The sequence below is a fragment of the Entelurus aequoreus genome, linkage group LG10, assembly GCF_033978785.1.
Source record: "Entelurus aequoreus isolate RoL-2023_Sb linkage group LG10, RoL_Eaeq_v1.1, whole genome shotgun sequence".
In the NCBI taxonomy this organism is placed as follows: Eukaryota; Metazoa; Chordata; class Actinopteri; order Syngnathiformes; family Syngnathidae; genus Entelurus; species Entelurus aequoreus.
The window spans coordinates 19,662,690-19,680,189 of NC_084740.1; the positions used below are offsets into that span (position 1 = coordinate 19,662,690).

The 17,500-nt window shown below is 38.8% G+C and overlaps 1 protein-coding gene across 2 annotated transcripts in view; it reads left to right on the forward strand.

Annotated features, from left to right (window-relative positions):
• Positions 1–15,803, forward strand: part of LOC133658343 (caspase a-like) — a 22,823-nt gene extending 7,020 nt beyond the window's left edge. The window contains exons 2-8 of one of the 2 annotated variants that reach the window (XM_062060259.1): positions 2,299–2,574; positions 3,388–3,437; positions 5,571–5,747; positions 5,818–6,076; positions 6,155–6,292; positions 14,541–14,650; positions 15,462–15,803. In XM_062060259.1, the coding sequence (XP_061916243.1) occupies positions 2,299–2,574; positions 3,388–3,437; positions 5,571–5,747; positions 5,818–6,076; positions 6,155–6,292; positions 14,541–14,650; positions 15,462–15,563 (1,112 nt within the window). In that variant the 3' untranslated portion in view covers positions 15,564–15,803. The remainder of the gene's footprint in view (positions 1–2,298; positions 2,575–3,387; positions 3,438–5,570; positions 5,748–5,817; positions 6,077–6,154; positions 6,293–14,540; positions 14,651–15,461) is intronic. The other variant, XM_062060260.1, reaches the window with a different exon arrangement.
• Positions 15,804–17,500: the final 1,697 nt, after the last annotated feature.

The following is a 17,500-nucleotide window of genomic DNA, read 5'->3' on the forward strand; positions in this document are numbered from 1 at the left end:
CGTATTTATTTTTTTCATATACAGTAAAGCACTGTAAAATTAACAATCGTAGATTTTACGTTAAAAAAAAGAAAAGAAAAACCTGGCAGTTCAGTCACCACAATTTTACTGCAAGAATTTTTCATTTATAGTAATTCAATGTAAAATCCCAGATTTTATGGTTAAAAAAACAACAAAAAACTGCAGACTCATTTGTTTGAATAAAAATGACAGTGGTACTATGTTTCAATTTACAGTAATGTAAAAAAAAAAAAAAATCACAGTAAAATTGAGTTGCCATTCTTTATTACTGTAAATGTAAAAACGGTACCACCGTTTTTTTGGTACCGTATTTCCAGACGGAAAAAATAACGGCACCATTGTTATTTGGTACCACATTTCTAGAGAGAGAAAAATGGAACCATTGTTTTTTGGTAGCGTATTTTCATTTACAGTAATGTATAGGGAAAAACTCCACCCTTTTCTCGCCCGGAAAAGGGTGGAGTGCCATCTCCGGGTTGGGGAGGAGAACCTGCCCCAAGTGGAGGAGTTCAAGTACCTAAAAAAAGGTTGAAAAACACGTAATTAATTAATTAATTAATTTGGGGCTGCGTGGCGTAGTGGGTAGAGCAACCGTGCCAGAAACCTGAGGGTTGCAGGTTCGCTCCCCGCCTCTTACCATCCAAAATCGCTGCCGTTGTGTCCTTGGGCAGGACACTTCACCCTTGCCCCCGGTGCCGCTCACACTGGTGAATGAATGATGAATGATAGGTGGTGGTCGGAGGGGCAGTAGGCGCAAATTGGCAGCCACGCTTCCGTCAGTCTACCCCAGGGCAGCTGTGGCTATGAAAGTAGCTTACCACCACCAGGTGTGAATGAATGATGGGTTCTCACTTCTCTGAAGCGCTTTGAGTGTCTAGAAAAGCGCTATATAAATCTAATCCATTATTATTATTAAAGGCCTACTGAAATGACATTTTTTTATTTAAACGGGGATAGCAGATCCATTCTATGTGTCATACTTGATCATTTCGCGATATTGCCATATTTTTGCTGAAAGGATTTAGTATAGAACATCGACAATAAAGTTTTGGTCGCTGATAAAAAAAAGCCTTGCCTGTACCGGAAGTAGCGTGACGTCACAGGTTGAAAGGCTCCTCACATTTCCCCATTGTTTACACCAGCAGCGAGAGCGATTCGGACCGAGAAAGCTACGATTACCCCATTAATTTGAGCCAGGATGAAAGATTCGTGGATGAGGAACGTGAGAGTGAAGGACTAGAGTGCAGTGCAGGATGTATCTTTTTTCGCTCTGACCGTAACTTAGGTACAAGGGTTCATTGGATTCCACACTTTCTCCTTTTTCTATTGTGGATCACGGATTTGTATTTTAAACCACCTCGGATACTATATCCTCTTGAAAATGAGAGTCGAGAACGCGAAATGGACATTCACAGTGACTTTTATCCCCACTACAATACATCGGCAAAGCACTTTAGTTACGAAGCTAACGTGATAGCATCGGGCTTAACTGCAGATAGAAACAAAAGAAATAAACCCCTGACTGGAAGGATAGACAGAAAATCAACAATACTATTAAACCATGGACCTGTAACTACACGGTTAATGCTTTCCAGCCTGGCGAAGCTTAACAATGCTGTTGCTAACGACGCCATTGAAGCTAACTTAGCTACGGGACCTCACAGAGCTATGCTAAAAACATTAGCTCTCCACCTACGCCAGCCAGCCCTCATCTGCTCATCAACACCCGTGCTTACCTGCAGTCCAGCGATCGACGGAGCGACGAAGGACTTCACCCGATCATAGATGCGGTCGGCGGCTAGCGCGTCTGCTATCCATCTCAAAGTCCTACTGGTTGTGTTGCTGTAGTCCGCCGCTAATACACCGATCCCACCTACGACTTTCTTCTTTGCAGTCTCCATTGTTCATTAAACAAATTGCAAAAGATTCACCAAAACAGATGTCCAGAATACTGTGGAATTTTGCGATGAAAACAGAGCTTTTTGTATTTGATCCAATGGGTCCCAATACTTCCGTTTCAATGATTGACGTCACGCGCATACGTCATCATACATAGACGTTTTCAACCGGAAGTTTCGCGGGAAATTTAAAATTGCACTTTATAAGTTAACCCGGCCGTATTGGCATGTGTTGCAATGTTAAGATTTCATCATTGATGTATAAACTATCAGACTGCGTGGTCGGTAGTAGTGGGTTTCAGTAGGCCTTTAATGGATCCTGATCTACAGGAACATATTTGATGAGCTGCGTGAAGTTATTGTGCTTCTTTTTTAACAGAGGAACTTTTCAAAGTGAGGTCAGACTTTGCGGCTAACATGAGCAGGGCAGTAATGGAAAATATTCTGGACGATCTTTTGACCAACAAAGTCCTGAGCGACGGGGAACATGAAGCCCTTCTTGAGGGGAACCCAACCAGAAGAAACATGGCTCGTAATCTGATTGACATGGTGAGGGGCAAAAGTGATGATGCAAGCTGGAAGATGATGGATTACCTTAAAAAACATGACCCGGAGTTTTTTAAGAAATTGGGCCTCCCCACTCAGTCATTTAAAGGTGAGTTTGTACTACAAAGCAAGTTGAATGCATTTTTTTTTTAGTTTCAGTGAGACTAATTAAAGACTTGTTTGTATTACAAGTGAATAACACATTCAACTTGAATTATTTTTGCTAAAATACCTACAACTTTTTTATAACACGTAATTTTTTCATGACCTAATTAGCCTAGTAAAGGGGTCTAAACTTAGCAAAGCATTGAAGTGGGGCATATAGTAAGAGTAATATAGTGTAAGCCAGGGCTAGTCAACTGGCGGCCCGCGGGTCACATCTGGCCGGCCAAAGCTTGTAATTTGGCCTGCCGAAAAACACCAAAATCGGCATAATGAAACCACTCAAAACAGGGTGGCTCACAATGAAGCAGCAGTGGGTAAGTAGAAAAAGATGGCTCTATCGACCCTGAAAAAAAATCGAAATTAATTGCGAAAATCGGACTAGACAACAAAGTATGAACGTATTGAAATTGCTGATGTATTTTGTATTTGTGGTCGTGTTGTTTTGGGCTGTTTAACTCTGGCGAGCAAAACTGGTTGAATACATGCAGCGCCAAATTTGACCAGCAGAGGGCAATTAAGCTACACCTTAGGTTTAGTTGTGTTGACCCACGTGTGCGCAATGGTTGCTGTGTGTATTAATAAACCTTATATTTATGGAACATACACATTGGACATTATTTAGGTCAATTCACAATAGACGTTATAATTCTGTAATGTTTATACGTTCAGTCTTACAAACCTAAATAAAGGAAGACGTATAAAGAAATACAACTGAAGGAACATCAATCGTCAACAAATGTATGTTTTTTCTATTCAGGGGCAGCTGGGGTGCAAAATTCCAGGACTTGGAAAAAGAACGATGAAAAGGTGTTGCAGAGAACAGGCCTGTGACGGGAGAATAATGCCAAATTGAACACGCACCTAACTGGACAACTTATACTGTAGAGCAGTGTTTTTCAACCTGTTTTGAGCCAAGGCACATTTTTTTCATTGAAAATATCCAGAGGCACACCACCAGCAGAAATCATTAAAAAACGAAACTCAGTTTTCGCAATTGTTGGATATTACTTTAAAGCATAACCAAGCATGCATCAATATACTGTAGCTCTTGTCTCAAAGTAGGTGTACTGTCACCACCTGTCACATCACACCCTGACTTATTTGGACTTTTTTGCTGTTTTCCTGTGTGTAGTGTTTTACTTCTTGTCTTGCGCTCCTATTTTGGTGGCTTTTTCTCTTTTGTTGGTAATTTCCTGTAGCAGTTTCATGTCTTCCTTTGAGCGATATTTCCTGCATCTACTTTGTTTTAGCAATCAAGAATATTTCAGTTGTTTTTATCCTTCTTTGTGTGGACATTGTTGATTGTCATGTCATGTTCGGATGTACATTGTCTTTGCTCCAAAGTAAGTCTTTGCTGTCGTCCAGCATTCTATTTTCCTTTGTAGCCAGTTCAGTTTTAGTTTCATTCTGCATAGCCTTCCCTAAATTCAATGCCTTTTCTTAGGGGCACTTACCTTTTGTTTATTTTTGGTTTAAGCATTAGACACATTTTTACCTGCACACTGCCTCCCGCTGTTTCCCACATCTACAAAGCAACTAGCTACCGGCTGCCACATCACGCCCTGATTTATTTTGAGTTTTTTGGTGTTTTCCTGTGTGTAGTGTTTTAGTTCTTGTCTTGTCTATTTTGGTGGCATTTCCTCTTTTGTTGGTATTTTCCTGTAGCAGTTTCATGTCTTCCTTTGAGCGATATTTCCCGCATCTACTTTGTTTTAGCAATCAAGACTATTTCACTTGTTTTTATCCTTCTTTGTGTGGACATTGTTGATTGTCATGTCATGTTCGAATGTACTTTGTGGACGCCGTCTGCTCCACACGCTGTAAGTCTTTGCTGTCGTCCAGCATTCTGTTTTTGTTTACTTTGCAGCCACTTCAGTTTTAGTTTAGTTTTGCATAGCCTTCCCTAAGCTTCAATGCATTTTCTTAGCGGCACTCGCCTTTTGTTTATTTTTGGTTAAAGCATTAGATACCTTTTTACCTGCACACTGCCTCCCGCATATTGTGATCACGACAAACCATGTCCCCGACATCTACAAAGCAATTAGCTACCTGCTGCCAAAAAAACGAGGTAAGGCACGATTTTTTTCATTTAAAATTCCGGGGGCACACTACCAGCAGAAAACGTTAAAAAATGAAACTCCACCAGGTTGTCGTGCCTTATTTTGAGTTTGTTGGTGTTTTCCTGTGGAGTGCTTTAGTTTTTTTGTCTTGCGCTGTTATTTTGTTGGCCCTTCCTGCTTTGTTGGTGTTTTCCTGTAGCAGTTTCACGTCTTCCTTTGAGCGCTATTCCCCACACCTGCTTTGTGTTAGCAAGCAAGGCTATTTAAGTTGTTGCTATCTTTCTTTGTGTGGACATTGTTGATTGTGGATGCCGTAAGTTTTTGCTGTCGTCCAACATTCTGTTTCTGTTTACTTTGTAGCCAGTTCAGTTTTATTTGTGTTTTGCATAGCCTTCCCTATGCTTCAATGCCTTTTCCTTTTGTTCATTTTTGGTTTAAGCATTACATACCTTTTTACCTGCACACTGCCTCCCGCTGTGGTCTACATATTGGGATCACAACAAACCATCCTGGTCACACCCAACACATTCCAACTTTTACAAAGCAATTAACTACCTGCTGCCACCTACTGATATGGAGTATTACGTGGCTACACTGCTAAGCTCTACACAGCAAAGACACTAAGTAACGGCACATTATTTGCAGATTATAATTATTGATTTGCCAAAAATATTTTTTGGGACCAATTAGGTGAAGTTGCATAATTTCCGGCGGCACAGTGGTTGAAAAACACTGACAGAGTATTGTATTAGTTAAGATAAACTAAGCCAGAATGGAAGATTCTACCAGTCTGTCAGAGGTCTTTGTTCTAGTCATCCAGTTTAGTTGACAATATATTTTAACACGCCGACTTGTTTTGTTCACTTTTGCCCATTTCTAGATTTACCCCGTGACTCCAGAGTCCATGAAGAGTCGCGTGGCTCTGCTTATCACCAATATAACATTTAGGGGTGACCTGACAAACCTTAAAGGGGGTGTGAGAGACGAGCAGAACATGGAGAGGCTGTTGCAGACTTTTGGTTATGAAGTCGTCAAATACAGAGACTGCACAGCAAAGGTAAGGTAAATAAATGGAGGAAAGAGGCGGTGGTCTTAAATTGTATTGACTTGAGTTTGGGTTCCTGCAGCAAATAGATAAGGCCGTGCGGGACTTCTCCAAGCATCCCAAACTCAAAGACACTGACAGCGTGTTTGTGGTGATGATGTCTCATGGGAAACGGGGACATGTTGGCGGTGTCAACTGGAGCTACAGGCAATTAGTGAAGGGGGCCACCGAGGAAGAAGATGTCTTCCTCATTGATAACATTTTCAAGCACCTGGCCTCCGACAAGGGCAAAGCACTGGAGAATAAACCCAAGATCGTCATCATCCAAGCCTGCAGAGGAGGTGAATGAACACAAATGACCGGATGCAAACGTCTGTGGTAAGCTTGTTGTGTCACGTAGATGTTTATGTATATTTCAGGTGAGAACGGGACGGTGTTCATCAGGGATGGTGCGCAGAAAGATCTGGTGTGTGACAACGCCTCAGCGAGTGACGACAACGGGCTGCGATACATGCACAAAGAGAAAGACTTCATCGCCTTTCTCTCCTGCACCCCTGGTCAGTGCTGCTTCCAAAGTGCAAGGTTGATAACGTATAGGCGCAGATTACATGGGGAGTCAAAAAGACAACAGGTGGACTTCACTCAAATTTGTTTGCCCTGTCAGCTAAAGAGATGGTGTTGATCTCAGTACATGTGGTAAAGAAGAAATCTTTACCCTTCACTTTACTCCAAGCAGCACATTTTTTCAGCCGGTTGCTTACGACATCCTACCATACCATACCAACTTTATTTATGAAGCCCTTTAAAAACAACCACAGTTGAAATGGTAAACGGTAAATGGGTTGTACTTGTATAGCGCTTTTCTACCTTTTTTTAAGGAACTCAAAGCGCTTTGACACTATTTCCACATTCACTCATTCACACACACATTCACACACTGATGGCGGGAGCTGCCATGCAAGGCGCTAACCAGGACCCATCAGGAGCAAGGGTGAAGTGTCTTGCTCAAGGACACAACGGACGTGACTAGGATGGTAGAAGGTGGGGATTGAACCAGTAACCCTCAGATTGCTGGCACGGCCACTCTCCCAACTTCGCCACGCCGTCCTTGAAAAACAAAGGGCTGTACACCATAAATAAATACAGGCAAAGGACAGACTAAAATATACAGTATCATTTAAAGGCCTACTAAAATGAATTTTTTTTATTTAAACGGGGATAGCAGATCCATTCTATGTGTCATACTTGATCATTTCGCAATATTGCCATAATTTTGCTGAAAGGATTTAGTAGAGAACATCGACGATAAAGTTTTGGTCGCTGATAAAAAAAGCCTTGCCTGTACCGGAAGTAGCGTGACGTCACAGGTTGAAAGGCTCCTCACATTTCCCCATTGTTTACACCAGCAGCGAGAGCAATTCGGACCGAGAAAGCGACGATTACCCCATTAATTTGAGCGAGGATGAAAGATTAGTGGATGAGGAACGTGAGAGTGAAGGACTAGAGTGCAGTGCAGGACGTATCTTTTTTCGCTCTGACCGTAACTTAGGTACAAGCTGGCTCATTGGATTCCACACTTTCTCCTTTTTCTATTGTGGATCACGGATTTGTATTTTAAACCACCTCGGATACTATATCCTCTTGAAAATGAGAGTCGAGAACGCGAAATGGACATTCACAGTGACTTATCTCCACGACAATACATCGGCGAAGCACTTTAGCTACGGAGCTAACGTGATAGCATCGGGCTTAAATGCAGATAGAAACAAAAGAAATAAGCCCCTGACTGGAAGGATGGACAGAAAATCAAGAATACTATTAAACCATGGACCTGTAACTACACTGTTAATGCTTTCCAGCCTGGCGAAGCTTAACAATGCTGTTGCTAACGACGCCATTGAAGCTAACTTAGCTACGGGACCTCACAGAGCTATGCTACGGAGCTAACGTGATAGCATTGGGCTTAACTGCAGATAGAAACAAAAGAAATAAACCCCTGACTGGGAAGATAGACAGAAAATCAACAACACTATTAAACCATGGACCTGTAACTACTTGGTTAATGCTTTCCAGCCTGGCGAAGCTTAACAATGCTGCTGCTAACGACGCCATTGAAGCTAACTTAGCTACGGGACCTCACAGAGCTATGCTAAAAACATTAGCTATCCACCTACGCCAGCCAGTCCTCATCTGCTCATCAACACCCGTGCTCATCTGCATTCCAGCGATCGACGGAGCGACGAAGGACTTCACCCGATCATAGATGCGGTCGGCGGCTATATATATATATATATATAGTCGTGGTCAAAATTGTACATACACTTGTAAAGAACATAATGTCATGGCTGCCTTGAGTTTCCAATCATTTCTACAACTCTTATTTTTTTGTGATAGAGTGATTGGAGCACATACTTGTTGGTCACAAAAAACATTCATGAAGTTTGCTTCTTTCATGAATTTATTATGGGTCTACTGAAAATGTGAGCAAATCTGCTGGGTCAAAAGTATACATACAGCAATATTAATATTTGCTTACATGTCCCTTGGCAAGTTTCACTGCAATAAGACGCTTTTGGTAGCCATCCACAAGCTTCTACTTGAAATTTTGACCACTAAATTGGTGCAGTTAAATGTGTTGGTTTTCTGACATGGACTTGTTTCTTCAGCATTGTCCACACGTTTAAGTCAGGACTTTGGGAAGGCCATTCTTAAACGCTGGTTTAGCGTGGCTGAAACAGGGCTTAAACTAAATAATTAAACGTTAAATGACTTAGTGTAGACATAGCTTTAGGATTAAGCCCAGGGGAAGTACATAAATAGAAAACAGCAGGGGTCCTAAAACTGAGACCTGTGGGACCCCACATGTCAAGGGAGCAGCAAATGATTCAGACCCAGCAACATTTACAGAGAATGTTCTGTTTGTTAACTATGACTTCAACCAACTCAAGTACTCAAGGATCTAAGCTTCCTGAGGAAAAAGAGTCTGCTCATGCCCTTCTTGTATACGACTTTGCTGTTGTCTGCAGTTCAAGTGGACTCCCAGGTACTACAACTCGGTACTATGGAGGGGTTTAAACCCATACTGAAAGACTTGAAACACACTCTTTTATTTTCCATTCTGTCCTTAAAACTTTTCAAGTTATCAAACATTTTGGTGGAATTTTTAGCGCTTATTAGCTCTCTTTCGTACGCTACCCCGACATTCTTCCCGTTTACTTTGCTCGGCGCCCAAAATACGTCACATGGCTCGCTGTGACACATTTGGGACACACTCAGATTTTTTATACCATTCAAGCCAGTGTTTTTCAACCTTTTTTGAGCAAAGGCAAATTTTTTGTGTTGAAAAAATCCAGAGGCACACCACCAGCAGACATCATTTAAAAAATGAAACTCTGTTGACAGTAAAAAGTCGTCGCCGCAATTGTTGAACATGACTTTAAAGCATAACCAAGCATGCATCAATATAACTCTTGTACTGTCACCACCTGTCACATCATGTGTTTTCTTGTGTGTAGTCTTTTAGTTCTTGGCTTTTTCTCTTTTTTTGGTATTTTCCTGTAGCAGTTTCATGTCTTCCATTGAGCGATATTTCCCGCAACTACTTTGTTTTAGCAATCAAGAATATTTCAGTTGTTTTTATCCTTCTTTATGGGGACATTGTTGATTGTCATGTCATGTTGATCAGCATGGGATCTTCCGGTTGAGGACGCTTGGCGTGAAGACGTGTTAGCCTCCAGCTCCTGCTTAAACTCTACCTTTTTGACATGCACCCGACCTGTATTTTACGAGCATCTAACCGCTGGTAAATTTATTTTTTACTACTACGACTCATAAAAAACTTGCTTCACCACGATAATGCCTCCCAAATCTGCAAAACCACAAGAGAAGGCAGAGGTCGATGCTGCAGCCGTTAGCAAGGCTGAGCTGATAGCCATACTGTCGGACCATAGATCAACCTTGCTAACGGAGCTTAAAACATCCTTTAACGAGGTGAACGAGAAACTGGACGGACTTCAAAACACAGTCAACAGTCATAACCACAGACTGTCCTCTCTGGAAGAAAATGCCGATTCGATACATCAGCGATTGGAGCAGGTGGAGGCTGTTTGTGACATGCTACAGACTGACAACCAGAAGCTAAAGGCTAAGCTCACCGACCTGGAGGGAAGGAGCAGGCGGAGTAATGCCCGGCTAGTTGGCTTACCCGAAGGGATAGAAGGCCCGCAACCTACCAAGTTTTTCTCCATGCTGCTGAAAGAAGTACTTGGTGAGGAAGTATTCGCCTCTCCACCTGAGCTGGACCGCGCTCATCGCAGCCTGGCTCCCAAGCCGAGGCACGGGGACAAGCCCCGACCTATCCTGCTTTCCTTTCATCGCTTCTAGAGCAAAGACCTGCTGATTCGGGAGGCAAGGAAGAGGGGTACGCTGCAATATCACGGGCACACGTTCAGAGTGTACGAGGACTACTCTCCAGAGGTAGTGAATCAGCGGAGGGCTTACCGGACTGTGATGGCGTCATTGTACAAGATGGGACTCAAACCCTCGCTACTTTACCCAGCCAAGCTCCGCATCACACAGACGGACGGCATCCGCGTTTGGCTCGGAACAGTAGCCGAGGCAGACAGCTACATCAAGGCGTATAAAGACTCTCCATAACGGTCTCATCAACAAAGTGTGTTTATGAGTCACAGTGAGTTTAAGACTTGAACTATATAATCATATTAAGTGTGTGTGTGTGTTTAGTGTAAATGTTTCACTGGAGGTGGATACAAATGTGTCATTTGTACAAAGAAAAATGAATTAAAATATAATGGAAAGTGAATTAAAAAATATCTTTACTAACATTGGTAATAAGGAATCTGAATGTAGAAGTACTGATAATATTCATAGTAGAGAACTGTATAATAATTATAATCATATTCAACTAGATTTTTATGACAACATCAATTATAACTGTAATTCAAATTAGTTTGGCAGTGATATAGATCCAGACTGCAATCTTTACAATAACATTACCAGAAACTGTGAGTACTACACAGACGAACAATTTAAATGTGTGAATATGGACAAATCTTTTACTGTAATACATTTTAATAGCCGAAGCTTGTATAAAAATTTTGACAATATTAGTGAATATCTGAGCCAGTTCAAAAAATGTAGTATTGTTGCAGTCTCAGAGACTTGGCTCGATGAGAACAAGTGTTGTGATATGAGATTGGATGGTTATGAATTATTCACCACAAACAGAGTTGGAAAAAGGGGAGGAGGAGTAGCACTTTTTGTAAATCATGATTTAAAATGTTGGAAAATTGACAGCAAATCAACTGCTATAGCTGGAATTTTTGAATGTATTACTGTAGAAATTGAAGTAGAAAAATAAAATAAAAAAAAATGTTAGTTGTGTTTATAGAACACCTGGATCATGTCTAGACACATTTAATCAAAAATTGGACTATTTGTTTAATAAGTCAAACAAGCTCCATATTGTGTGCGGTGATTTTAATATTAATCTTCTGAATCCCATGGACAGTACCAAAACAACCGATTTTATAACAGGATTGTACAGTAATAATTTTTTTCCCCTTATCATAAAACCTACCAGAATAACAGTAGACTTTGCCACACTGATAGATAACATTTTCACCAATCAACCTGAGAATCAAATAACAGCAGGACTACTACTCAATGACATAAGTGATCATATCTACCTGTATTCAGTATTTTCCACAATTTCTTTGATCAGAGAGGGACCAAAAAAGCAGTTCAATATAGATTTGTTAGACATCAAACGCCAGAAACTATGGCAGCATTCAAGTCTGAGTTATGTGCTCAAGACTGGGGGGAGGTTTACACCTCCACAGACCCAGATGAGGCATACAAACATTTTCTCAACATTTTCATAACATTGTATGATAAGCACTGTCCAATGAAAAAACATTACATTAAGGACAGCACTGTTAAGGACAAACCATGGATCACAAAGGGACTATTGAAGTCCTGCAAAAAGAAAAATTATCTTTACAGAAGACATTTAAAGCACAGAACCAAAGAAACTGAACACAAATATAAAACGTATAAAAATAAGTTAACACAAATAATAAAGCACAGCAAAAGAACATATTACTGTAACCTATTAGAACAACATAAAAATAGCATCCAGGGTACGTGGAAAGTTTTGAATGGTATCATTAAAAAAAACATGACAAATAAGGAACATCCAAGCTATTTCATAGAAAATAATCAAACTATAAATGACTCTAAGGAAATAACGGATGCTTTTAACACTTTCTTTGTGAATGTTGGACCTAATTTAGCAAATGAAATTGTACAACCCGAAAACACTGTCAAATGTAATGAACATACCATTCAAAGCAACTTAGAATCGTTTTTTATTTCCCCCGTCCATGAAAGTGAAATCACAGAAATTGTAAATTCTCAAGAAAACAAGAAGTCAACAGACTGCTGTGACTTGGACTTTTCTCTGATCAGGGAAATTGTTGATTTTATAGCTGTTCCCTTCACTTATGTATGTAATATTTCTTTTATAAAAGGTGTTTTCCCAAAGAAAATGAAAACGGCAAAAGTTATTCCCATCTTCAAAAGTGGAGATAAGCATCAGTTCACCAACTATAGGCCTATTTCTATACTCTCACAATTTTCAAAAATCCTTGAAAAATTATTTGTGTCAAGATTAGACAGTTTTATTGACAAGCATCACTTGCTAAGTGAACACCAATACGGCTTTCGACCAAACAGGTCCTCTTCCATGGCAGTGATGGAACTAGTTGAGGAGGTAACCACTGCAATTGATAAGAGGGAGTTTGTTGTTGGCGTTTTTATTGACCTGAGCAAGGCCTTTGACACCATCGATCATACATTGCTTTTAAACAAAATGCAGAGGTATGGTTTTAGAGGCATGATTGGTTGAAAAGTTATCTTGGTGGCAGAGAACAGTACGTGCATATGAATAATGTAGATTCAGATAAAAAGATTATAACACATGGAGTACCCCAAGGTTCTGTATTGGGACCAAAATTGTTTTTATTGTACATTAATGATATCTGTAAAATCTTTAAAAAACTCAACTGTATTCTCTTTGCTGATGATACAAGTCTGTACTGTTCTGGGCAAGACCTTGGCCATCTCTTAGGGACTGTAGAGAGTGAACTCCACATACTAAAGCAATGGTTTGATGCCAATAAACTATCAATCAACCTAAATAAAACAAAATATATAATTTTTGGAAATAGGAAAAATAACAAACAGTGTCATATAAGAATTGATGATATGGAGATAGAAAGGGTGTATTCAACAAAATTTTTGGGAATCCATATAGATGATAAATTAAATTGGAAACTGCACATAAATATACTTAAGACAAAGATGGCAAAAAATATTGCTATGTTACATAAAATAAAAAACTCCGTAAATCAAAAGGCTCTTATCATGTTATATAATTCTTTTGTACTCCCTTATCTTAATTATTGTGTCGAAATCTGGGGTAACAATTACAAAACAAACATTAAATCTATATTCTTACTTCAAAAGAAAGCGATTAGAATTGTAAATTATGCAGATTATCATGACCATACCAATGCTCTGTTTATTAAATTAAAAACATTAAAACTGCACGATCTTGTTGACCTCAACACTGCTATTGTGACGTACAAAGCTCATAACCACATGCTGCCTGGGTGTCTACAGGAGAGGTTTAAACCCAGAGAGAATCCCTATGACCTCAGAGGTTCAGCTGTCTTCCAGAAAGCTAAGATAAGAACAAGCTTAAAAAGTAGATGTGTTTCTGTCAGGGGGGTTCAACTGTGGAAGAGCTTGGATTATTCCTTAAAATGTTCCAGTTCCATTCACACATTTAAAAAACACTTTAAGACCAATGTCTTGAAAAAATATATCACTCTAGAATCAACACAGTAGTTAATACTATGATCAATGTTAATTCAAATACTAAATGTGGGTTATAAATAATAATGGAAGTACAATTGTTTGTATATAGTATATAAATTGGTACAAAGGTTTAACATGTCTACAAGGATATTTCACATGCCTTTACTGTGTATATAATTGAACTGTGTTTATGTTATGTATAATGTGTATTTATAATATGTTGTACAATGGACATTCAATAATTTTCGGAAGTTTATTTTTTACTTGACATTGTTTATAGGGTTAGGCGCAATAAGTGTTCAACTTCAGCCTAAACCCTTTCGGTCTGCAACATTTTCATTTTCAATTTAAGAATGTACAACTGTTTGTTTATTTTGTTGACGATTGACCAAAGAATAATAAACTTGAATTGAAATGTTCGGATGTACTTTGTCTTTGCTCCACAGTAAGTCTTTGCTGTCGTCCAGCATTCTGGTTTTGTTTACTTTGTAGCCAGTTCAGTTTTAGTTTCGTTCTGCATTGCCTTTTCTAAGCTTCAAAGCCTTTTCTGAGGGGCACTCACCTTTTGTTTATTTTTGGTTTAAGCATTAGACACCTTTTTACCTGCATGCTGCCTCCCGCTGTTTCCGACATCTACAAAGCAATTAGCTACCGGCTGCCACCTACTGATATGGAAGAGTATTACACGGTTACTCTGCCGAGCTCTAGACAGCACAGACACTCAACAACAACACATCATTTGCAGACTATAATTACTGGTTTGCATAAAATATAAGGTAGAATAGGTGGAATTAGATAATCTCCCACGGCACACCAGACTGGTTGAAAAACATTGATTTAAGCAAGAAGCGCACCAAGGGGGGTAAATGTATGAAGTCAATGATTATTGTTTCTTCCCTGCAGATACGGTGTCATACACAAACCCGGAGACGGGTTCAGTCTTTTTTGGGCATCTTGTTGATGTGCTGAACAATCATGCACGTGAGGAACACATCGAGGAGCTGTTCAAAATGGTAGGTGTTGCCTACTCATATCTATGTTTGCATATAATTACAGTACAAGACAAAAGTTTAAAGTTACAAGATTAGAATAGAATAGAATAGAATAGAAAGTACTTTATTGATCCCTGGGGGAAATTCATCACCACAGTTAGCTCACAATAGACAATAAACATTTGTGATATTTCATAGTTTTTTTCTTTACAATTTTATTCAAATAACATTCTGTATGACTTGATTCTTGTAAAATTCCACTCTAATCCTCTTTCAAAATTTACGTTTTGTATAATTCATAACTTATTCTGACACCGGCGTTGACCTTTTTTGTTGAAGTATATTTTATTCTTGTAAAAGTATATTTTTCTTCTTAGAAAAATCTAATTATGCTCTCATAAAATTAATTTAAAAAAGTATGAATACTCATTGAAATATCACAAAACTTTGGAATTTTTTTATTGTAAAATTGCTCATTTATTCCTGTAAAAGTTTTATTTAGAAAAAAAATTATTCACATAAAATTGATCTATCATAAAAGTATGACTTTTTTCTCATAAATTACAATTGAATTCCTCAAAAATTCTGAATTTATTCGGGAAAATTCCTGACTTTTCGTAATATTGGCACTTCATGTTTTGGAAAAGTACAACTTTATAAAAAATTTTTTTCTAATTATGAAAATTTTTTGTTACTTTATTCTCATAATATTTTGACAGTCAACTCATCTTTATTCTAGTGATTAGGACTGAATTGGACGGTAGAAATCAACATGTTTTGTGGTGCAGAGTAAATCAAACAGCTGATCACACATTTTGTTCCACCCTCACAGGTCACGCAACGCTTTGAAGAGTCTGACTTAAAGTACGGACAGATGCCAAATAGAGACAGAGTGTCTCTGACAAAGAACTTCTACTTGTTCCCAGGCAACTGAAATCCGTTTGTTTGGTTAAGAAAAAGCCCTTCTTGAATATCGTCTTCAATAGAAACTCCCATTGTAATCCTCTCACGCCGTATTATTACATTGACACAACGGTGGTGGTCTTGGTGCTCTTATCCAACCCTTTGTATTTAGACTGTGTGTCCCATATCATGGTATGTCACATTCATAGGGCATGAACTTGCAAAATAAACATTTTACTATCAAAGTGTTGTCGTTTCCATTAAAATAATAAAATACACAATAAATATTGAGTGAAAGATTGTCATATTGCAGTTTTGTATTCCTCTCTCTGCTTTCTATCCCATTAACACTTAGTACAAAGAACAACCAGATGGATAATATTGAGCAGGCAAACTTCAAACTAGTGTTGACCCGATACCAATATTTTGGTACCGGTACCCAAATGTATTTTGATACTTTTCGTTACTTTTCTTAATAAAGGGTACCACAAAAAATTGCATTATTGGCTTTATTTTAACAAAAAATCTTACGATACATGAAACATATGTTTATTATTGTAATTTAGTCCTTAAATAAAGTAGTGAACATACTAGACAACTTGTCTTTTAGTAGTAAGTAAACAAACAAAGACTCCCAATTAGTCTGCTGACATATGCAGTAACATATTGTGTCATTTATACACCTATTATTTTGTACACATTATTAAGGACAAACTGTAAAAATGATTATTAATCTACTTGTTCATTTACTGTTAATATCGGCTTACCTTCTCTTTTAACATGTTCTATCTACACTTCTGTTAAAATGTAATAATCACTTATTGTTCTCTTCTTTGATACTTTACATTAGTTTTGAATGATACCAAAATGTAGGTATTAATCCGATACCAAGTAGTTACAGGATCATACATTGGTCATATTCAAAGTCCTCATGTGAAATCCTGAAGGGACTGTCTTATGAAATCTAATACAAGATGTTTAGCAACAACAAAAGATCAGTTATCAAAGATAGTAGACTTTATACTAGTGTCAGGTAAATAGGATATTCATGTGTCTGGGTAACTGAGGGCCTCAACATGTTCACAGTTGCCCAACAAGTTAAGCAGGACAGTGAGAATGCAGCATTCTATATACAAAATGAACAGTCAAATGTTTGCCAGCTTTCAATATGGAGAATGTAGAACTATGTTTTACCCTAGACCTCATCCAACCCAGTCTGCCAATTCACTCCTTCAGCTCGGCAGAGAAATAAGCAATAGCAGGACTCTCACACTATTATGTTAGATCCACTATGGACTGGACTCTCACTATTATGTTAGATCGACCATGGACTGGACTCTCACACTATTATGTTAGATCCACTATGGACTGGACTCTCACACTATTATGTTAGATCCACTATGGACTGGACTCTCACAATATTATGTTAGATCCACTATGGACTGGACTCTCACACTATTATGTTAGATCCACTGTGGACTGGACTCTCACTATTATGTTAGATCCTCTATGGACTGGACTCTCACAATATTATGTTAGATCCACTATGGACTGGACTCTCACACTATTATGTTATATCCACTATGGACTGGACTCTCACTATTATGTTATATCCACTATGGACTGGACTCTCACACTATTATGTTAGATCCACTATGGACTGGACTCTCACTATTATGTTAGATCCACTATGGACTGGACTCTCACACTATTATGTTAGATCCACTATGGACTGGACTCTCACACTATTATGTTAGATCCACTATGGACTGGACTCTCACACTATTATGTTAGATACACTATGGACTGGACTCTCACACTATTATGTTAGATCCACTATGGACTGGACTCTCACTATTATGTTAGATCCACTATGGACTGGACTCTCACAATATTATGTTAAATCCTCTATGGACTGGACTTTCACAATATTATGTTAGATCCACTATGGACTGGACTCTCACACTA